General features: G+C 40.9%; 1 protein-coding gene across 2 annotated transcripts; it reads right to left on the bottom strand.

Moving 5' to 3' along the window:
* Window positions 1-12,159: 12,159 nt before the first annotated feature.
* Window positions 12,160-24,344, bottom strand: BUB3 (BUB3 mitotic checkpoint protein). 2 transcript variants are annotated; one of them, XM_065923495.1, is made up of 8 exons: window positions 24,195-24,344; window positions 23,532-23,726; window positions 22,117-22,186; window positions 20,036-20,187; window positions 17,375-17,533; window positions 15,508-15,685; window positions 14,924-15,140; window positions 12,160-13,931 (listed from the first exon to the last, which is right to left on the bottom strand). In XM_065923495.1, exons 2-8 carry the CDS (start codon window positions 23,724-23,726, stop codon window positions 13,916-13,918), a joined length of 987 nt encoding a protein of 328 aa, XP_065779567.1. In that variant the 5' UTR covers window positions 24,195-24,344; the 3' UTR covers window positions 12,160-13,915. The 2 variants fall into 2 exon arrangements, with proteins under 2 accessions (XP_065779567.1, XP_065779568.1); XM_065923496.1 differs by having other exon boundaries at window positions 12,160-12,686.

Below are 24,344 nucleotides of genomic sequence, written 5' to 3'. Positions count from 1 at the left end.
CATTATCTCATCTAATCCTTATAACTACCCTATAAACTGGCCATAGGACTGGAAAAGGTCAGTTTTCATTCCAATTCCTAAGAAATGCAATGCCAAAGAATGCTCAAACTACCACACGATTGTACTCATCTCACACACTAGTAAAGTAATGCTTAAAATTCTCTAAGCAGGCTTCAGGAATATGTGAACCGTGAACTTCCAGATGTTCAAGCTGGTTTTAGAAAAGGCAGAGGAACAAGAGATCAAATTGCCAACATCCACTGGATCATCAAAAAAGCAAGAGAGTTCCAGATAAACATCTATTTCTGCTTTATTGACTATGCCAAAGTCTTTGACTGTGTGGATCATAATAAACTGTGGAAAATTCTGAAAGAAATGGGAATACCAGACCACCTGACCTGCCTCTTGAGAAATCTGTATGCAGGTCAGGAAGCAACAGTTAGAACTGGACCTGGAACAACAGACTGGTTCCAAATAGGAAAAGGAGTACATTAAGGCTGTATATCATCACCCTGCTTATTTAACGTATATGCAGAGTACATCATGAGAAATGCTGGGCTGGAAGAAGCACAAGCTGGAATCAAGACTGCCGGGAGAAATATCAATAACCTCAGATATGCACAAGACACCACCCTTATGACAGAAAGTGAAGAAGAACTAAAGAGCTTCTTGATGACAGTGAAAGAGGAGAGTGAAAAAGTTGGCTCAAAGCTTAACATTCAGAAAACTAAGATCATGGCATCCAGTCCCATGACTTCATGACAAATAGATGGGGAAACAGTGGAAACAGTGGCAGACTTTACATTTTTGGGCTCCAAAGTCACTGCAGATGGTGACTGCAGCCATGAAATTAAAAGATGCTTACTCCTTGGCAGGAGAGTTATGACCAACCTAGACAGCATATTAAAAAGCAGAGACATTACTTTGCCAACAGAGGTCCGTCTAGCCAAGGCTATGGTTTTTCCAGTAGTCATGTATGGATGTGAGAGTTGGACTATAAAGAAAGCTGAGCACAGAAGAATTGATGCTTTTGAACTGTATTGTTGGAGAAGACTCTTGAGAGTCCCTTGGACAGCAAGGAGATCCAACCAGTCCATCCAAAAGGAGATCAGTCCTGAGTGTTCATTGGAAGGACTGATGTTGAAGCTGAAATTCCAATACTTTGGCCAGCTGATGTGAAGAGCTGTCTCATTTGAAAAGACACTGATGCTGGGAAAGATTGAAGGCAGAAGGAGAAGGGGATGACAGAGGATGAGATGACTGGATGGCATCACCGACTCAATGGACATGAGTTTGAGTAAACTTCAGGAGCTGGTGATGGACAGGGAGGCCTGGCGAGCTGCAGTCCATGGGGTCACAAAGAGTCGGACACAACTGAGCAACTGAACTGAACTAACCCTATAAAATGGGCACCACATTATTATTTCCAAGGAAGAGGCTGAGGACATGAGACTCAGAAGTCAAATAACAGCCCCAAATTCCATTGTTAGCTAGTTACAGCAAATGTACTTGAACCCAACAGGTCTGCTACACCGCCCACCCTTCTGAACACAACACTGTGTCCAAATCAGGTCATTTGGAAGTGTTAGGATAAGGAGGTAGGTGGATGGATGGATGGATGAAAGGATGGGCAAATGGATAGATGGAGGAATGGATTGATGAATGGGTGGGGAAGTGGTAGATGAATGAAAAGTTTAGGGAGACAAAAAATGACCCTCAAGGGAATACTCTGGTGGTCAGTGACCTTAGCAGTATTAAGGCATGTTCCTGAGTAAGGTTAAGTAAAATCTGTTGCATTCCTAGTCTAGCTAAAACTTGAACCCCTTAAAAAAAAAAAATACCATCCACTGGTCCTAAAAGCATAAGGGTGATAAAGAGACAGATTTAGAGACTGGGAGGAAGGGATGAAGGACAGAAATAAACAGGTCAGTCCTCTTTTAGGGGCTTTCACAAATCTGCGTTTGTCTAGATCAGCACAAACCCACCTTCACAAATGCTTAGTGGGTCAGCAGGGTCATCTTCACATGACAAAGACATCCCATTAGGCCCTAGAGACCACAGAAGCGAGTCAGAAAGGTTTTAGCACCTTCATTCACCTCTAAACATTTGCCCTTAACAACAATGTTAAAAGCAAAAGGCTCTGAAAGAATAAAAATCTCTCTTGAAAAAAGACTTCTCACTTGCTTCTAACTCTCCTACTCGTGTCAGTCAGGTTCAGTCAGGGGAGCAGAGACATCATGGTGGGTGGGGGGGCGGTTCACAGAACAGGGCTTTATTACAGGAATCTGAACGGGCGCCGTTGTGGGAAGAGCCAAGGAGGGGGCGTGAAGTTCTGGAAGCGGGGTTCTGGAGGATCAGCAGTCACCAAGCAATCTATCAGAGAAGGCAGGCATGTCCGGCCACCGAAAGGACTTCACGGGGAAGCTGGGGAAAAGCCTCTGTGTAGCTGAGATCCTGTCCGTCTGCAGACCAACCCCCACAATCTGGTGGTGAGCCTCAGTCTCCAGGAGGGCCTCAGAGCCAAGAGTCAGAAAGCAATGCTGGATGCAGAAGAGAGCAAGGAACCCATTAGACCTGTGCTGCTGTCCATCCTTCACCTGACAGCCAACAAAACCCTTGGGCCAACTCTAACCCGGAAGCAGGCAGGGAAGGGGATGCTGGGAAATGTAGTTCTCAGTTTAACCGAGGCAACTGAGCACAGTCCACCAGGCTCCCTTAATTAAATATAGAATACTTAACGTTATTATTCACATCTTTTGGGGAGACTGTACATTTTAATCATAATTACATGATAAATATTTCACGGTATATATCTTTGTCATATAATTAGGAATAAAAAATGTAATCTCAAAAAGATGCTAAATAATTCAAACGGCTGAGGATGTGATTAAAGCCTTGATTGAAATATGGTCAGAAGGTAACTCAAGGTCTTCAAGCATGATCTCCCGAGAAACGTCACCACCAGGTATTTTTAAAAGTACACTGACATGGGAACACCCAAAAGAAAAGAAATTTACGTGGCTTTGAATATGGGGTGAAAACCTAAAGAATATATCCCTCTCAAGTTATGATCTGGCAAAAATTACTGTAGCCAGTTTATAAGATCCATATCCATTCTTCTCTGGCCTCTGCTAAGACAAGGGCATTCATCTCACTCATTCATTTTGAAAATATCTTCTTCATTTTTTCAAACCCCTTGAGGTTAGGGACTATGCTATGTTACTTCTAAAGGCCCTCACAGCACCTAATACATGGACGATGGCACTTGGGCAGAATCTCTGGACAAATTTCATTTTAGTTCCATATTTACTGCATTCTACTTCATAGGACTTCCCTGGTGGTCCAGTGGTTAGGACTCCACGCCTCCACTGCAGGGGGCGTGGGTTCAGTCCCTGGTTGGGGAAATATGATAATGCATACCATGAGGTTCAGCCAAAAATTTTTTAAAAAAGGAAGAAAGAAACTACTCATGAAAAAGATTTTTTCTGAAAAAAGGAATAACTGGGGCTTTGATAAGTGCTGTAGCTGAAGTACAGAGAAGTATGCTCTGGGGAACATAGGAAGAGGTGAGACTAATGTGATGTAGGGACTGTAGGAAGGTGCCTTGCAGGACATGGGAAAAGGCTTTGCAGAGTAAGACATCAAAAGGATTTTGCGTGTGTGAGAGAGAGAGAAGAAAAAAGCAGGGAGGAGGGAAGAACACAGTTGAAGATAAATTGAGGAAATAGTTGGGGATAATTGGGCATGACTTCCCAATGGATCAACTTCAATATTCTTCACGCTTCTCCTTCAAACGGCGGCAAAGGGAATGCCCATGGCTTCCATCATTAAATCCTCAAACACAGTAAGAAACACTTCCATCAAGGGTTACATCTGGGTTTAAAGAACTCATACCCTGTGGAGGTGAAGTGAAGTCAAAGTCGCTCAGTCATGTCTGACTCTTTGCAACCCCATGGACTATAGAATCCATGGAATTCTCCAGGCCAGAATACTGGAGTGGGTAGCCTTTCCCTTCTCCAGGGGTTCTTCCCAACCCAGGGATCGAACCCAGGTCTCCCACATTACAGGCAGATTCTTTACCAGCTGAGCCACCAGGGAAGCCCAAGAATACTGGAATGGGTGGCCTATCCCTTCTCCAGCCTTTCTCCAGTGGATCTTCCCAACCCAGGAATCGAACCAGGGTCTCCTGCATTGCAGGCAAATTGTTTACCAATGGAGCCATGAGGGAAGCCCTGTGGAAGAAACTGTAAACTTAGGTGGGTCAAGCAAACCCTTGTAACCATGAACTCTACTCCCTCTTCTGGCTGTCATTCATGTAGCATACGTGCATCTGTTGAACACTTACTCTGGTCCAGACACAGTAGGGAAAAATGAAAATCTAGACACAGTCTTGGCCCTGAGTGAACTCATTACCTAGCAAATAAGCTAGATCTTAGTATGAGAAAATATTTAAAGAATGAATAAATGACAGGAAAATAATACATGTCATACTCAACTATATAGGCCCAGAGAAACAAAATGGTGTAGTGAGTTTCAAGTTAGGCTGGGGATGAATCCTGATCCTACAGGTACTGGCAGTGTGACCTGGGGGATGTTACTTAACCTCTTAAGGATTTGGTTTCCTCATCGGTAAAATATCATCACTCTCATTTGTTTGTTGTGAGAGGGAACACTAGTGAAGGAAATAATGGAAAACAAATTGATCCAGTGTCCCTCAACAGGGATGATGATAAAGTTATTGAAGGACTTTAAGTAGGGAGAGGTAAAACATCTGTTTTTATTTCAAAATTTATCTGCTGAAAAAAGACAAGAAATACGAGTCCACAGTTGCAGAAGCTAAGAACCTTTGCCTTTTGGAGGCGAAGAGACATCGGGTCAGGCCACGTCAGCATGGGAAGGAGCCCGAGAGAGCCTTTCAGGAAGAGCCAGAGATTCAAGTGCCACACAGATCCCGGACAGCCAGCCAACTAACCCAGACCTCGGTCTCCTGATGCCAAGCCCAAAGCGGTTTCCCCTACTCCACACTTCTCCCAAGAAGTTGTATTTCAGGGTAGAAATTTTGCTTCAAGAACAAATAAGCTCACAATATTTTCCTAACATATTCCTTTTCAAAATGACTAGACTCAGAAAGTCTAAACACCATCCAAATGACGATCAGCTTACTAAGGTGCATGTTCCACAATCCACTGGTGCCCCCAAACACTGTCTTCTGACGTTCCAGAGGTATGTTCTGCTTAAACGTGAGCTGGGCCTAGAAGTGAGGACAGGGGCACATTCTACACTACTGCCTGGCACAACGCATGTGTTTTTATTGACTGGAAGTAAAATGTGCTATTTCATTGTACCCCCAAAGGACCCAATTATTACAACATAATGCATGCCCCCCCAGAGCCAAAGCTTGGCTGATTTATGCATTGCCACCTCCATCACCAGAAACAAATTGCACAATGATGTCTTCAGCATCTATTTCCAAAATACACCGATGGCCTTATTTTCCTAAGTCAACTTTTGCACGAAAGGCTTTCATAACCTGCCTATTGATTGAAGGAAAGGAGAGAGGGCAAGAGGAAGAAGGAAGTGAGAGAGGAGCCAAGGGTGGGGGGAGAATGAAGGACTGTATGGTCTGAACTGTAGATCTGCATGACTAGCCACGAGCAGCGGCCAACAGAAGACCTTGAAGACTGTGCCGTCACCACCTTCGGCCTGGCACAGGCTTCTGATCCCTGAGGGTTGTGAAGCTGTTGTGAGAGACCCCCAGTGTGTGTTCCAGCAAGCAACTGGCAGCGATGGACAAGTCCAGAAGAACAGTGTGACACCGTGTTTTCTATGAGGTCCTCAGCATTCAGTTAAGAGGTCAGGCCTATGAAGCTTTTCAGATCTCAGTTCCCTGGATGCCCAAGGAGTTGGAATACACATTGTTCAGCAAGTTCTGACACATGTCAGAGAAGGCTTGTTTCAAACTGGTCTCTTCAGTTTCCAGTTCCTAACCTTTATCCATATTTCTGGAGGGCCAATAAAAACAAAAATGAATCCCCTTCTCCCAAAAGTGATGACAATTCCAACCACATACATTACAGACTTAGCCTCTGGCACAGATGTCATCTTTCCAACATGTCCACTTCCCTCCCCTGCCAGGTTCTCCTCCCGAGCTGCCAAAAAATAGAATCTTTCACAGGAACTTTTGTCCCTTTAATTGCAAATCTACAATTAGCTGCTGAAAGCAACAAAGTATTAAAAATAACTTTCTGTAATCTTTATTCTTTTTATCCACTCTACTAAGAAACGCCAACCAAGGAGAAACTAAATTAAAAAGATGACACCAACCAGGATCTTGGTAACACAAGTCTAAACACTGACCAAGAGGAATTAGGAATAACCCTCTCTTCTAGGCTGTATTCATTCTGGATCAATAATGAGTAAGAAACCTTTTCTGAAATTTTGACTCAGCCAAATTAAAATTTTGCCTTGATAACCCAATTTAAGTTTCAGCTTAGTCTTACTGTTTCCCAAGTAATCCCAAGAGGCTAGTTTCTCTGTACGTATCCACAGGTTTATCGCCAAATTGTTTCACTTTTTTTTGTAAGGATTGGCTGATTTTAATGCAAATGAGACATTTATCATAGTACATATATATAGCAAGTTCTTAGCAAAAAGTACTTATAATTATTCCTCTGTAAAAAAAAAAAAATAGTAAATGTGCTCAACCTCAGTAATACAGATGGTTATTCCAGTGTTTGCAGGCAGAAATCCTATTCAATGTACAGATCAAATATTACTATTAACAAAGTGCCAATCTCCATAAAGGAGTCTCTCTTCAAGAGTTAAATATATTCCCTCTGATCTTATTTGCTTTTTCTCCTAAGTTAATTTGTCACAAATTCTGATAGTGAAGTCCATATAAATGAGATTTTTTTCACTCTCCAATAGCTTCAGATTTGAGTCAAAAAAAATAAATAAAAATCCTCTGGATAATGACTGGCAGGCATAAGCACAGGATGTTTTGAAATGGCACAAATGGTAGATCTTATTGAAAAGCAAAGGGGGAGCCCAACATTTAACCTAGCACATTCTATTAACATAAGTAAGGTAAGCAAGGGAGAACCAACATACAGCACCCGTTCCAGACCTGTGCTGGGAACTCAGGTCCACGTTCACTGCATGAACATCAGCAACTAAGAGCAACAAACACGTTGAGAGCCTCACAGGTAACACCCTTGCCCTCCAATTCATGACCACCTTCATGTTAGACACCCATGGAAAGCTGTGCTTCTCCAGGGTCACCAGCAATCTTGATGAAGCAACAGTGGGCCCAGCTGGAGGGCTGCTTCTACATCCGAATCTTGAATGTGAACACTGCCATTGTTCCCACAAAGGGCACTTCTTTATATGGAGAGTGCTAACAAGCGTCAGCCGGGTTAAGCTATGAAACACCGGAGAAAAGAAAAAAAAAACGGAAGGGTTTCTATCTGGCAATACAGTAAGACTTAGGTCTGACCAGCTAAGGAGATACGGGTAATGTAATACCAAAGACAAATCATCTAGGCTCTTTAAGAATACATGGCTGGTGCTAAGAAAATCTTCAAGAGCCAAGTATTTTGAGAATTATAAAGTGATGTTATAACAAGGTCAGGAGTCTAGGTACACAGGTTTTAAATTACTGCAATAGCCTATAACAGAGCCCTATAAAGAGATGAAAGGTACTTCGTTACATTGGAAAAGCAAACCTAGATGCTTCTGAAACCAGTGGGTACAATTCGTATGGCTTCTTCAGGTTTGCGTTAAACTGCACAAAGTTAGCTAGGATGGTCAGAGGTGAACAAATATTTCTTGGGAAATTAGTTAATGAAATAAACCATTGGAAACGAGCCTTCAATTACTTCAGCCTGACACCCTGCTCAGTAAAAGGAATGCATTTCTTTTTCCATTTCCCTACTCAAGTCAGGTGATGGGAAAAGTCATACCACCAGTGGTGTATTCAAACAAAGCAAAATAGCACCAACTGCTTTTCATTTAAAATAAGTTCTGAAAGCTGGCTGCCAAATTCTGAGTTATAGTAAACAAGCAGGCTAACTCATGCGTGTTCCAATTAGTTCTTTATAAATTACAGTCCAGTCCAGTTTTGACCTCCAGATGTCTATCATGACACAAAATATCTTCGCGACTAAGAAGCCAATGCCCATGACAACTCCACAAGTTCTGTGGGTATGCTTGAAAAATGAAAGCCTTGTTGCAACACACCACTGAACGAGGGAAAAGTGCCTTTGTATCCAATGGTCCAATTGGTATTCGTGGTCACCAGGCTCGGCAGCTCTCATTTCTCTTATCACTAGTCCCACAGCAATGCAGCCAGGTGCCATTTTTAAAGGAAACCGCTGTTAACTAGTCCTAATAGTTTAAATCAAGCTTTACCAAGTGAAAGATGGGCTGCCCAGAGATGTTTCAAAGACTGAGGAGGGGAAGCCACAGGAGAGAAGAACCATGCAACGAGTCCTGTGGTTTATTTTCTGGATGACACCAAGGATGTTTTACTTTTAATGTACCTAATCCATTGGGTTCTGTTAACACATTCACCCACTTTCCTGAGGAATGAACAACTTCTGTTAAGATTATGCAGCTTTCACCCTTGAAGACCCAGTACATCAGAGAAGAGGCATTCCTCTTCCGATCTTAACTGATCTCACAGTTCAAGAAAGGGGTTACTCAACAGGGACTTCCCTGGCGGTCCAGAGGTTAAAATGCCACGTTTCCATGGCTGGGGGCTCAGGTTCAATCCCTGGTCAGGAAACTAAGATCCCACATGACACTGTAGCACGACCAAAAAAAAAAAAATAGAAAGGGAGGCAGTCAGCCCGGTCACTCCACTGTCCACGGTAGGATTTAATCGTTTCCCTACAGATGATTCTGCTGTAGCCTTGACCCTTTCCCTCTCATCTTAATACCATCTGATATCAGAAGTGGGGTGGGTTCATTCCAGGATAGAAATAGAAAACAGTATTACTATTTCTGCAAATTTTTAAAAACATTTATAGGTAGACCTTGCTTTATCATGCTTTACTTTATTCCACTTCACAGATTTTTTTTTAACAAATTGAAGACTTATGCCAATCCTATCAGTGCCATTTTTTCCAACAGTATTTGCATTTTGTAATTCTCATAGTATTTTAAAACTTTTTCATTACTACCATGTTTATTATTGTGATCTATGATCAGTAATCTTTGATGATACTCTTGCAAAAAACTACAACTCACTGAAGGCTCAAATTATGGTTAGCAGTTTTAGCAATATTTAACTAAGGTACGTACACTGTATTTTTAGACATAATGCTATTGCACACTTAACAGACTGGAGTATAAACATAACTTGTACGTCCACTGGGAGACCAAAATACTCATGTGAATCCTTTATTGCTCACTTTATTGCAGTGGTCTGGAACTGAACCCACAATACCGCCAATGTTTGCCTGTATGTGGATGCTTCATGAGCATAAAGGTATAAATAAGTATAACATTTAAGAATGGAAAATGGGAAGTTTGTGAGAGAGGGGTTACAAATGAGGCTTCAAATATGTATAATATTTTACTTTGAAACAAAGGGAAGAAAAACAAATATTGTACAATATCACTTATATGTGGAATCTAGAAAAAAGGTAGAATTTACTTGCAGAGTCACAGACGTAGAGTATAAACTTATGGGGGCTTCCCAGGTGGCACTAGTGGTCAAGAATCTGCCTACCAATGCAGGAAACGCAAGACAGGTTTGACACCTGGGTTGGGATGATACCCTGGAGAAGGAAATGGGAAGCCACGTCAGTGTTCTTGCCTGGAAAATTCCATGGACAGAGGAGCCTTGTGGGCTGAAGTCCATGGGGCCGACTGAATACAAGCGCGTGCGTGTGCACACACATACAAACACACACACACACACACACACACACACACACAAAGAGGTGAGATGAATTGGGAGACTGTATAAACACAGTGTATACACACTGTGTATAAAATAGATAACTAAGAGAACTTACTTATAGCACAGAGAATTCTACACGGCACTTGGTGGTGACATAAATGGGAAGGAAACCCAAAAGAGGGATAGATGTAATACAGATGACTGACTCACTAGCCAAGTATATACAAAGTATAATTCACGAGCTTATATATACAGCAAGAAACTTCACATTGTAAAGCAACTATACTCCAATAAAAATTCTAAAAAATAAGAAAACAGAGAAGTAAATGACAAAATGTTAACATTTTAAAATCTGGATGATGACAATCTAGAGAAGGGATGGTGTGGGAGGTGGGAGGAAGGTTCAAGAGGGAGGGGCATATGTATACCTACGGCTGATTCATGTTGATGTATGGCAAAAACCAACACAAAATTGTAAAGCAATTATGCTCCAATTAAAAATAAATCTTTTTTAAAAATCCAGAAGATGGGCTTATAGGTGTGTTACTCTTTTGAGTTTTTCTGAACGTTGGAAATAGTTCATAAATGTTTTTTTAAAAGAAAACTATACTGACAAACTTAAGAACTTGAAATTCCACAGATATCTGAGTGTTCATTTATGAAAAATAAACTGAAAGGTTAACTAGTAACTGAGAGCAATGGATTGAATATTTTTCATCCCAAGAAAGCAATGGCTGTGTCAGGCGTGCCCTAATGAACATTTTATATATTCATTTGTAACCTCATGAGTTATTACCTTCATTGAACAGATGAGGAAACTGCTACTCAGAAATTAACATGGCCAACGGTGCAATGAATTAAGCAGCAAAGTCAAGATTCAAAGTCAGGTTCAAAGGCTTCAAGATGCAGGCTGTCTCGTGGGTTTCCCTCAGAACAAAGCAGTACCCCCCACAACTAACGCAACTTTAAGTTTTTGCATGGTGGAGCTCAGAACCAGACACTGAAGCCACCACAACACTCCCATATGCTCCCAGAATTCCCCAGTGAAGGTCAGCTCCACCCCCATTCTTCCAAGAGCACCTTGACAGTCTGCAGTCCCTTCCTGGTGAACTGCAGGCCTTGGAAGAAGCATACAATATTCATTGCGAAGTGAATGAAGGGCAACAGGGGGCACTGGAGGGTCTCAAGCACAGCACGATAAAAAGAACAGGTTTTGTGTGGCATACAGTGGTTTTTCAAATTAGAGGTGGCAAGGCATTAGTCATAAAATCCATGCAGAGGGCCATAACCAGCATTTCCTAAAAAAAGAAGGGGAAAAAAGGCAGGCAGGCAGGAAGGGAACTGGTGTGTCAGACGTACAGAAGACAACTGATGTTTTACACCGCTCTGTCTGCTGTCTGTACACACTCTATTGACCTCTGTGTGTTTTGGATCATGGTTCAAATGTGCTGCTTAAAGTTACTGCTCTAGAAAACGGAGGATTTAGGGTAGAGGCTGGAGCCTGCAGCACACCCCCAGATGGCCAGGAGGGACCCTTTAAGGATGCTTTTCTTTAAGAAAAGATAGATTAAAAAAACAAAGACACACTTGAAAACAGAAGAGAATTTGGGTAGGGGAACCCAAAGAAAATGCTAAGGTGCTACACACAGGCCATTTGAGGGGAAGGCAGCCATAGTGACAGGCCAACTGTGAGAAGAGCTGGTGAAGAGGTCCACAGAGGCGGCAGGAGACACGTTCAGGGTGAGACACGTTAGGCTGCAAGACACAAGAGGACATCCAGATAGACTACAGAAACAGCTCGGCCACACCATGCCCTCAAAACCAGGGCCCCTCACTGCTTTAATTCAGTCACCTTTTATGAAACTGTATTAATTCTCTTTCAGTTAAACCTTGTTTTAAATTTATGCTCTGTCCTCAACCAAGTGGTTATGACTTTAAAAAGCACATAATCACACTAAAGAACCAATACCATCAGTTAGTCTCCAGCTATTACATTATTTACCATCCCAAGGGCTTCCCTTTGATTTAGCATTTGATGGATACATACGGACAGGTCTGCCGTTTGGCTGCGAGTGCGCCCACTGACAGCACCAGCAGTGGGGCTGGGAGCCGCAGGGGCCCGGCGGCCCTGGCACTCCCGGGAAAAGTGGGGCCAGAAGGGGCCCGGCAGCTGCCTGCAGCTGTGCCCGTCCCGCGAAGCCACGCAGCTGGCTCGAGGGCCCTGCTGATCCAGCGAAAGCGCACAAGGGAAATGGCAGAACTCCAACAGATCACTTTATTCAAGACTGAATCCCCAAAGTACATCAGAATAGACATAATTAAACAAGGCAGTGTGGACCGAAAGGTACAATGTCATCCCCACCAGGACCCCTGATGAAGGGAGGTTTGCTTTACAGAAGGCTTTTTACGAAGTAAATTACATTAATTACCAACATTTAAAAACATCCAACATTTAAGGGTTTTGAATCTCTGATTTATTAGACAGCATGGAAATAACAGGTTTAGGTTATTTTACAGAAAGAGCTCAAGCTGCTCATACACAGCAACTGGGCTTGCCGAGGGAAAGACAATTCTTCAGACTACTGCACAAGGACACAAAGACTCCTCATCCTACAGTCAGGAGGAAAGGGCACACCAACAAGAGAACAGAAAAATTCACATACTAAATAACGTGTCCACAATGACTAAAACGCATCCCTTAAGGGACAACCATGTATTGGTAGGAAGCAAAACAAAGCTTTCCATAGAGAAACCACTTTCACGAGATGGTTAGGTGGACCTGCAATGAAGAAAATACATTTCAAAAGATGGGTTCAGACTTACACTAAGTTTTCACTAAAATACTTACAAATAAAAGATCTCTTTCTGTAGCAAAAGAAATTTTTAAAAATACATCATGGATAAAACAAATTTCAGTAAAGGTCCAAGTACCATTCAGATACATACATTTGCAAACAATATAAATAAAAAAACAAAAAGTGTGACAACAAAAATACGATTTGGAACTACCTAGAATAGGCCAAGCTAAGTTCAGGTTCTGCTTCAGGGCATTACATTGAAATGAATCTCATTCTCACTATAATTTTTTTCTTTTTAACCTTAATCACCAGCGGCTGGGCAACTGAAATGGACATGAGAACTATATAAATGTCAGAGAAATATGTAAACCTCATTAATGTTTCCAAAAATTCATTTAGAGATAGAAACAGGTCCAAATAGATGCCTGTCTAAATGTACTGCAATTACGTTACAATTATTTTTCCAAATACACAGATATGCTCTGTCTTTTCTCAGCTCATTACTGACTCAAACAATTTGCCCTTCTGGGATCAATTGCTCACTAATAAATAATTGTTTGCAGTCGCAGAATGATGTTAGGGGCTTTCTTATTGGTTTTCCTCCTGCACCCTAATAAGATTGAAAACGAGCCGATTCCCCAGAGTCTAACCTTAACCTCGCTTTGTTTCACAGCCCAGGAAATGATGACCCATCTGCTTCAGAAAATAATGGACAGCCGAGAGGAAATATTGTTTAATTGTAGATTAACCTCCTCATGAGGCAGTCTGAAGCAGCTTTAGAATTAGCAACTATAACCAGCAAGAGAAACAAATGGCTCAAGAGCCTTCTTCTCTACCATTTAAGGCCCAGAAAGAATGCAAAGGGGGCTTTATTACCTACATTTATTTACAAACATTTATTTCCGCAGTGGAAACAAAAATCAAGGTCAAAACTGATTCTCGAAGTGCTGTTGCTGCCCTCCCCTTCTGTTTGCCCAAATACCTTTAAATGCAGAAAAACCATCAAACCATCTCATGTGCTAAAGAAAGTGTTAAAAAAAAACAAGAACAAACAATAAAAAAAATCTCTTTTCCAATATTTTCAGGTTCTTATGATATTAAAATTAAAAAAATGTTCCCTGGCTTCTTTGTTAATAGTAATATATCCACCATTGGGGAGTACGAATTGTTTTATTATCATCAACATGGCACTTAAGTAAATGAAATCTTGTCAAGTACATGGTGACCTACAAGTTCAAAAGAAAAAAGAACAGCATGAGATCAAAATGGCCGGCCAGGACAAGAGATACAAAAGTGAGAGATCAAATGCAAACCCAGCCCTTTATCCAACAGGCTTCACACGCTAAGTCTTCTCTAAAGGTAAACCTGTGAAGGCACATCCGGTACTGAACACTTCATACTCTGCCCTCTCTCAGGGACTCAAGCAATTTAGCAAGGGCCCTCTACACCATTCTAAGTCAGAAGAGTACAGGAATCCTGAAAAGCCAGCTATTCCTTAAATATTTACTGAGGACTTCCTTTCAGGGCCTGAGGAGACAGGGACAAGGAGCAGGACGAAGACTCTTGGGGGCTGGTATTTTATGGTCAAACAAGTGCCCAAGGTATCAGATCTCCCTCAAGTCTGGTACAGGTATAACTAAGTAAAAAGCTCTGCCCTACGTACCAAGAAAATGTAAGTGGTTCCTCCCTGTCAACAGTTACACCCAGAGCCAAAGACATCTACAGAAATTTCAAAACTAAGGAAATCTACTATTCCAGGCAAGGCCATACTCTGAATTTCCAGTAAGACCTGAAGGTCATTTCATTCTGTGTAAATATTACAGAAACAACCTCTGTGGAGAGGAAAGATTTTTGGCAGTTCAAATTCTTAAATATCTTAAATAGAATTTGCTAAAATAAATTATTCTTGAATTCCTCAACTTAATTTTGAAGCAATGAGCTAGTAATAACTCCAGAGATTCAAATAATAGTGCCTATTCAAGAAGAATGAGAGTTTGACATTCTTCTCTACAAAACAACTAGGCACAATTTTATCCATCAGACGTCTATCAACCTACGGATATTGAAAGCTTGGGAGAACAAGATAAAATCAACTTCAGCCCTAGAGTCAGCTGTAATATCGAGCAGGCATCAACAATGCTATTCATGAATTTAGAAAAATTAATAAATCCTGGGTTGAATGCAAGAAAAGGCTCAAATACAGGTGAAGCATACTCACTTGGGTTTTGTTTCTGCATCTGTCACTTGGCGAATGAAGATACCATCTTCAGGATGTTCCGTGTCATCCATTTCATACATATACGATGATGCTATTGCAAGCGTGGTCCCATCATTACTGAAGGCGAGTGAGGCGATGCTGGTGGGGTACCGATGGAACTGGCACAGTCGCTTTTTGTTAAATGGATCCCAAATATTTACAAATCCATCAGAACCACCTGCAAGTGATTTCAAAATAGTTTTTAAAAGCAGATACAAAAATAGCCAGTAGCTTGACAATTTTTAAGATCACAGAAGTTACATTTTCCCCAAGGAGTATTATACTAATTTTTTTCCCCTTTAAATATCATAAAAAACCAAGCACAATTTTTAAGAACTTTGCCCACTTCCCAGGTGGTCCAGTGGCTAATACGCCACGCTTCCAATGCAGGGAGCGCAGGTTCAATCCTTGGTCAGGGAACTAGGATCCCACATGCCACAAAGAATGACCAAAAAAAAAAAACCTGCCCAAGTACAATATTCAGTGTTCAGTTAACAGCTAAATTATATTAACAAGCAGACACAAGTGAACATTCCACACTCTACCTGTGGCAAAGGTATTGTGGATGTTGTGGAAGGAAATGGCATTGACAGGGTAAATCTGCTCAATATTGTTTTCCTTTAGTCGGTGACACTTGAAGGCATACTTCTTCTTCTGTACCTCGGGGCTTGGGTCCAAGTACTCAACTGCCACTCGACCTTCAATAGAACTTAACACATAACCCTGACAAGAGGGAATCAGAAGACAAAACTAGTGAATACAGATTCCAAAACAAGGCATATACTCCCAAATTCAACCCACGTTAAAGAAAGATAATTATATTTAAAATGCAGAGAGAATATGGCTGTTTTAAACAAATGTTTAAGCAGTACGAACAGTTAAGATCACTCCAGAAGTTTAAAAACACTTATACCTGTTCTATTAAAAAACAAACAAAAAAAGCCACCATCACTTACTTTCTTTACCAGTACTCTGCACATTGCAATCAAAAATGTCTAAGTATTTTGTCAAACCTCAACAGGAATTTTTCAATTATTTCAATATAATTTATTTGTTGTCCTGTCCAGAAGGAGACTCAAATTCATTCCATCACCTGGAATTTATTTTTTTTGGCTTGATACCTCCTCACTTCTAACAGCTCTAAGAAGAACTGTATCTTCTTCACTGAGGGTGTATCAAAAATCCAGACCAACTGGGTCCTGCCTCTTGCATTTAACTATAGCAAGTCAAGTTTATACCCAAACAACACAGATTTTCAGCAAGGTTCAAATGTGCTCTATAATTTCAAACCTCTCCTCACCCTGCCGTGAAATTGTATGTCAGAGAAGATAAGAGAGGAAGATAATATGAAATCTATATTTTACTTCTTTAATTTTTCAAGATATGAAAAAGATTTATTCCTAAAAAACTATTAACACTTGTAACCAAAAAAGAATCAGTAAAATGTTGCTTTTAGTTAAAAAGCTTCCATTATAAACTATAGATAAACTCCGACAGAAAATTTTGGATATATGACATCACAATATTCATAAACGCAAGCATATTTTAACCATGCATTTAAGGTTTTTCATAACTTCAATTCCAATGGAAATTTACAATATCCTGAGAAGAACTGTGATCACCATTTGAGGTACTAGCCTTTTGAAATAAAGAGCTAAGAGAATAGAATAACAGATCTAATTCTTTCAAGCTCCACAACCACTAAAGGACAGCTGTAAGATTCCAAAGATATCTGCTGTTTTGAATGACTTTCCTCTTATAAAATTCCCAGAGCAAATGACCCCACCACCAACTTCCCTTCGAACTTTCAAGACTAGGGGTAGGGGCGCACTAATAAAGTGTCACCTGATCTAGTAATGATGATGGAAGGTGACCCACACTGTTCATCAAGAGTTAGTCATTATATGAGGCACAGCTCCTCTCTAACCTCAGAGGCATTACTTTAAAAAAAAAAAAAAACGTAGGTTCTGCTCTCAGACTGGCTAAAAAGCTCTATTAGTATTAGGGTACAAAAGGGAAAAAAAAGAAGGAACGGGAAAAAAAGAAAACAGCAAATTCCATAACTCTACATTTTCAGATTTAAATTTGAATTCGCTGGTTTGTAAATTAAAATACCTGCAAAACTCTCTTCCACTACTGTATATCTGTCAAGCTTCCTGGAGAAGAAGCACCAAGGAATCAGAAAACCACTGGCAGATTACTTACCCTCTGTGAACATCAAAGCCTTCTCTAAAACTGAGTTAACACATTACTTTTTAACAAAAGGCTGTCGAAAATACACCTAACAGAAATTCCAGTCACCACTCAAAAAAAAAAAGAAAGCAACGCGTCAAACGCAGTGACCGAGTCCTCCTTATCAAGGACTCTGCCATCTCCCAGCTCCCACAGCGGGCGGGGAGGCCAGGCCAGTACCTGCTTGTTGGGGAACGCGCGGATGCAGCGCGTCTGGTACTTGAGGCTGGACTCGCGGCGCTGCTGCACGTAGCCCATGTTCCGCAGGTCCCACACCAGCACCCTGCGGCCCGCCGTGCCCACGATCAGCCGGTCTCCCGACACTGACAGGGTGTACACCTTGCAAGACAGACCGAGACGAGCTAAAAATCACCCGCATGCCTGCAAATGGCATGCTGCTCCAAAACAAAGTCCACGGGTCACAAAACCATTAAAAAAGTTAGCTGACAGATTCACAAACACAGGTACCAAAATTTTAAATACTTCAGTTACGCAAACCAAGTAACTGGCACAAAATAATACACCCAGGATATTCTTAATACTTAACCACATATCATAATAATGCACATTCTAATTAACTCTCCAAAAGTATCTCTGAAGATGATTCTCTTTCTTACTAAAACAAACTAAATTATTAAATAATTTTATAGCTCTCTTGTTTCATTTAGTCATAATACAAAAGTGTAAAAGATACTCAAAAAGGAGACAATAGCAATAAAATCATAAAAACAACTACAGTTACTTTTCAATGGGCTTCTGGCTTTTCATAAGACAATCATTTTCAAAGTTATTTTTCTATGACCACCTTTTGGACAGAGATTTCATGTTGTAACTCTCCAATTTTACCACCTGTCACACTTAATAAATAGGCCTTTCCAGGAAGAGCGAGAGAGTTAACCTGCTTACTTGCTTTTGGTGGCATACGAACTCAAAATTAAAAGGTAAGGTCAGTGGTCTGGCATATGGCAAAGCAAATTTTTACGCCTTGATGTCACACTAAACATTCAAGACAGAGGTATGTTTACAGAAAATTTTAAAAGCATTTATCCCCTAAAAGCAACTGGTTTTTTTTTCCCCCTCAAAATTCCTTTTCTTCAATAGTAAAATAAACAACAAAATTTCCTGCAAATAAGGCTTTAAGGTGACTTACTTTCAAATACATTATCTAGAGACCAAACAGAGACAGCAAATTCATGAAAATACTATTTTTCATGAAAATAGTATTTTCATGATGTTAAATCATTTTTTTAAAAATCTAGACTTCAGGTATATAACTGTGCTCTGATCATCACTTTCAATTAATAAGCAACTAATTTAATCTAATTTAATATTTTAAAACCTGAAGAATCACTATAAAAAATGAAGAAGCCTCATTACATGGTAAGACATCTCCTTAACATTCAGTAATTAAAGCTTATGGCTAGTTATCAGTAACATATTAACCACATAAGCATGCTCCTTCCCCTCCCCGGAGGGTGGTGGGCGGAGGTGGGGGGATTGGATTTAAGAACATAATAACCTGATAATTTCTACAATCTAGCCTTAAAATTCAACAACTAATTTGACCAAGGGAAAAACACAAAATTTAAAATACTCAGAACAGTAGATTTAATACAAGTGTACTTCAATAAGAGATACAGTAAGACTTACTGCTGTTTATTCAAAAAACATTTGCAGAAAAACAGAAATTAGCATAAGACACACGAAACGCAGAATTCAAAAAAACAAAGAATCCAGAAAAAGATCAATTTATAACAGTACAATCAGAATGGGACTTTTATCTTAAATCTTTACTATCCAGGTGACACAAGCTTCTAACAGTGCTTTCTATCCCCACTGATCGTAAATCAAGTAAAAACACTGTCATTCTACTGACTCGGTATATACATTTATCAAAGACCGTATTAAAAAAAGTGACATAATGAACCTTGCTGAACCAATAAGCAGCTTGATTCAGTGTGGCTGTCCATTATATGATATTCTGTCAGCAATTTATCACAGCTCTTAACATGTTACATACAACCATAAATCAAAACTAGAAACAATGCAATTATTTTATTCTGAACAAAGGTCTTGCCAGGAGTAGATTCGACTGTGATGTGACAAAAATAATGGCTCTTTGGATGCACTACAGTATATAACGACAGCTAACAGGAACTGAATAGTATATTTACACGAGGAAATAGACTCAAGTGAAGGATACCTTTAAACTGCTAAAACAATCAATCTTTAAAATTAACTACCACCTGATAAAGTCTGATGAGGATACAGCAAGAATGCTCAATTACACTTTCATTGTACAGATCAAAAGGTTAGAATAATACACAACATTTCAGTTTTAAGAAGCTTCCTTCACTACCTCCTTCAACTACATCTGTCAGTATTAAAAATAAATAAATTATAAAAGCCAGGGAAGAAAGGACATCTTTTTCACTAAACTTTAAACTTTAACCCATTTCACCCTCTCACAGTCAACTAAAGAGAAAGCTCAGGCCATTAAGTGAAAATGAGTGGTGCTCCATCCCACTTCCTGCTTGGGGAAGTCAAGTTCAACTTCAGTCTTTGCTAAATGACCTCTGAAAAGTTGCTTCTCAGCTCTAGGATCTAAAGCATTACAATACATGGAAATGGGTTTACCACTAGTACTATCCAGTACAAATATGACAACTGTCAGGAAAAAGCTGACCAAATTATGAAGATTAGTTTTCCTTTACATATTTAGTTGGGTTTGTAAAATAGACTCATCAACTCTTAACCTCTAAATTCAACATCATCTTCATCATTTATCAAGTCAAATCATCCCAAGAACCAGAATTCTTGTCATGAACATAAAAAGCCTACCTTTTCAGGCTGAGAGAAGGTCCCAGCATTACAAGGGGTTCTAGGATCCCACAATTTAACCGTCTGATCCCAGCTTCCAGTAACCATCACGTTCACTTCGGGACAGTATTCAACACATCTGATAGGGGCATCATGAGTTCCAACAAGATTTTCTGTAGGAAAAAAAATTAACCAACAACCAACACCTAGCTTTACTAAAGATTCCTCAGGTGAACAATAAAAGGAAACATTCATTCTATTGTAATGAATCCACTTCCACCCACTCAACAGAAGTATCTACACACAGAAAAACTTCTTCAGGACTACAAAGTCATCCATTCACCCCAGTCCATCTTACAGTGCATAGCTTGATTCACTGGCACAGTAATACAAAAAGCTACCTTGAGTTTCAGACTACATTAAAATGATAGAGTATCAGTTATTTTCCTCAATTGATTCTAGATTCCTTCAAATCAGGAACCTTGTTTCAACTCTATAGTTCTGACTGTATCTAGTTCATGTTCTAATACATGGTAAGTGTTCAAGATATACCTGAGGACTCTGGTCCAAGGGATCTGGATAAAACTTATCACATTAAGCTGATGTATCAAACAAACTGATTTAAGTGGTAACAGGATTATCTGAAAGCTAGGGATGAGGAAGGCAGGGAGGCTCACGATTAATAACCACTTGGTTTTCATGGTGGTTATATTTCTTTCTTTCTTTTCTAATATTTATTTGGCTATGCCAGGTCTTAGTTGTGGCATTCGAACTCTTAGTTGTGGCATGTGAGATCTAGTTTCCTGACCAGGTATTGAACACAGGCCCCCTGCATTAGGAGCATAGCGTCTTAGCTACTAGTCCTAGCCACTAGTCCACCAGCGAAGCTCACCAAATTTCTAATACACAATTTCTTCCCTTTCACCTTTTCACATTATCTCATTCATTCATTCAACTAACATCTACTAACTGTCTACAATGTGCCAAAAATTATACCACATGCTAAGGTAACAACAAATACAAAGAGTATGTGGTTCTGACCCTCAAAAGAGGAAAACTACCTGTTTAAAAACACTCCATTTAAACAAGAAAAAGTATCTCATAAAGTTCAACAAAGACCTCCTGAGAATAAGCAGCTAATTCCCTTAATTATGGTCTCCAGCATCAAAAATCTTTGTTTGCTTTTCGGTGTTTTCTTGGGTTTTCAAACAAATAGAACCTAAACCTGCAAGCTAACTTCCTATGTAGAAAAAACTGCTAGCAAACAAAACCAAACATCCGCAGGTGAGTTACATGACAAAACAGCTTTCACATAAAAGCCTCTTCTGATTGGATCCTTCTTTTCTTTCTGGATAAAATACAGCGCCCATCCTCCATCCATTCTCTCACTGTCCAACTCATCCTCATTGAGTCGTATCTCTGTGCCTTGCTCTGTTTTTCAGGTTACATCTATGTCTAACACATGCATATACAACATAAACAAAAAACCTTCACTAGAGAGCTCTGTGTATTTGAGCTCCATTCCAATCTCTATTCTACTCCAAAATCATCATAAAAATGTGAGTAATTCATTTCATCTCTTAGAAATTAACTAAAAGAAAACGTGTTACCTTGTCTTCCATTCAATAAATGCCAAGTGAAGAATGTTCTATGCTAAACAATTATACAAGCAGGGTTACTATGGTACCTGGACAGAACTGGCTATTTTATAATGTTAGATTTTTAAAACCCTGTCTCTCTTCAGTCTGAACTACACTAGTTTCTGAAAAGAGGACTCTGAAACATCAGCACTATCCCGGAAAAATTCTACTGCAAGGCAGACACTGCAGGATTCGGTCCCCTTCTGGGGGCAGGACAAAGGTCAAACAGGTAAGTGCCACTTCATGCAGACTCTGTGGATGGAGTTCACCAAGAGTTACACTGTTAAAATACATACATAATATTTTGTGATTCTAACTTAATGGTTATCATTTAAACAAAAAAGTCCTAAATTCAAGCCACTTTTACTTTTATCTAAGCAATTCAGAAACTACTCTTCTTAAATAAACATTTGTAAGTAAGCACATTTTACCAGTAAAATGCGGTAAAAATGTGGCTGTTACCTTGATCGGTGTTCAAATCATGCATTTTCAATTGATGGTCTAATCCTCCACTCCACGCATGTGTTGGATCCTACAAAATACAAGTTTCAAGTCATTTAAAACTTACAGAGCTTTAAAAAGTATTTAACCTTGGAGTAGGAAATGGCAACCCACTCCAGTATTCTTGCCTGGAAAATTCCAAGCACAAAGAAATCTGGAGAGCTGGCAGTCCATGAGTAGCAAAGATTCGGACACGACTGAGCATGCACATGTAACAGGTTATGGAATCTGGAAAATAATAAGAAGGAAAATGTTTCCTGTGGCCCAATCACGTACAGATAATTACTGCTAACACTTTACCATCTCTCTTCTAACCTTTTTCTTATAGAGATAATTTTAAAACAAAATTTGAAATCTTAACTGTGGATACGTTTTAGTTTCAGAAAGATAGTCTATGTCATCAATTAATGCACAGAAATATTATCAGTAGTGATTTCATAATAATCCATACTATAGTTAAACTTCCAATGTTTTTATGTCCTGTCAAACAATTTTCCTCACATTTTTATTTCAATAAACAACTACATGATAAGCATATTTAGTAGAGTCTTCTAAGAGTAAGATTAAGGAAAACTAGGGTATGGACATTAATAAGATTCTTGCTTCTCCCTGGCAAATTCCATTCTAGAAACATCCTCTCCATTTACTTTTCCATCCATATAAAGCACTTGCCTTATCACATCCTGCTCAGCATTACTTATAATTTCTTATATTACAATGAGTTTAGGAGTAAATAGTATCTAACTGTGGTTTTAAATTGCATTCTTCTATAACTTGTAAAGTTGATTCTCTTGGCTTTAATAATTTTTAAATGGAAAAAAAAAGTGTTGAAAAATTCCTCTATCTACCAGCCAACTCCTCAGTTTATGCTCAGAATGAAGTACACTGGGCTCACTCATTGTAAACGAACAAAAAACCGTACAGAAAACTGAGCAAACTAAGTAGTCAACCAAACTACTAAGCAAGCAAATTAAGGAAGAACTGTTCACCACACTGGCTGAGAGTCAATACGTATTCCCATTTACTAGCAAGCAAACCTTTTAGTAAGACGGCCAAATTTTACATTCTTGCCCTGAGTTTCAAGTACACTCTGTCCCAAAAAGTTCAGTGTTAACTCCATCAGAAGCTTAAGGGAAGACCCAGTTCCTGACTTCTGTCAAGTCCCCAGGCCCAAAAAGCAAAAAAAAGCAAAACAAAGCAGCGCCGGAACCTCAAGGTTAAGTGTTGGGGTGGAGGTGGGGAAGGAGGGGAAAGAGGGGCGCAGTCCAAATAACTCTACCGACTGGAGCCTTCGCCCAACACTGCAAAGGGACGCTGATCACGAGGGACACCAGAAAACTCAAAAGGATGCAGGAGCGGAAACGGAGAACACCTACGTAGAAGGCGCAGTCCAGGACGGCGCCGGTGTGCTGGTACTTGAGTCGCATGGAGTTGGCCGGCACATCGTAGAGGCGCACGGACGTGTCCCAAGAGGAGACTAGCAGGAACTGCGACGTGTTGGGGCTGAACTTCACAGAGGAGATGCCATCCTCGGGGGGCTGGTTCAGTTTGAACTCGTTAGAACCGGTCATCTAGGGAACAAGCGCGTGGTGAGAGTCTCCCCAAGGGGCCGGGGTCGCGGGGCTCGACTCGCAGAAGGGCCGGGGAGTATGTAGGGGGTGTCCCTGGGGGGCGGGACCGAGGGAAAGGCCGGCGACGCGGCCTCTGCGCCTGCGCGGGGCCGCCGCGCCCTCGCCGGTCGGGCCTCATCGCCCCCTTCCCCGCCGCTCCTCCTGAGCTTCCCTACCGGCCGGGCCCGCGCCGCCATACCCCTGACTCCAGCCTCGCCCGCCAGATCCACACTCTCCCCAGCCGCGGGCTTCTGCACGCCGTCCTCTCCCCGCCCCCGCCCCCGGGGCCTACAGCCCCGTGTGCTCCTAAAATAAATGGAAAAGCCGTGGAAATAAACCCGGTTCCCAGCGGACTGCTCCGCCGGCTCGGGAACCCCGGGGGCATCCCCGGAAAGCCCGTGCCTGCGCCCAGCCACCTCTCCTCGCTACCTCGGGGTCCCTCCAGAAGCAACTCAGCCCGCCGCGCCCGCCGCCGCTCGCCGCCGCCTCGCTTCCCTCGCCGCTCTCGCGCGTCGGGCGAAGTAGGCGGAGACAAAGCTCCAGACAAAGGCTGTCATTGGCTGATTTCAAACGCCAACG

Source organism: Muntiacus reevesi, chromosome 2 (genome assembly GCF_963930625.1).
Source record: "Muntiacus reevesi chromosome 2, mMunRee1.1, whole genome shotgun sequence".
Taxonomy (NCBI): Eukaryota; Metazoa; Chordata; class Mammalia; order Artiodactyla; family Cervidae; genus Muntiacus; species Muntiacus reevesi.
This window is presented reverse-complemented; position numbering and strand designations above follow the sequence as displayed.

Bases quoted from the DNA above. Each gene is read 5' to 3' on its own strand.
- BUB3 (XM_065923495.1), bottom strand. From the start codon at position 23,726: ATGACCGGTTCTAACGAGTTCAAACTGAACCAGCCCCCCGAGGATGGC. The intron at 17,534-20,035 runs GTAGGCTTTTTA...CTGTCTTGCAAG, and splicing joins CCTTCTCTCAGCCTGAAAAG to GTGTACACCCTGTCAGTGTC. The intron at 15,141-15,507 runs GTAGAGTGTGGA...AATCACTTGCAG, and splicing joins CCACAATACCTTTGCCACAG to GTGGTTCTGATGGATTTGTA.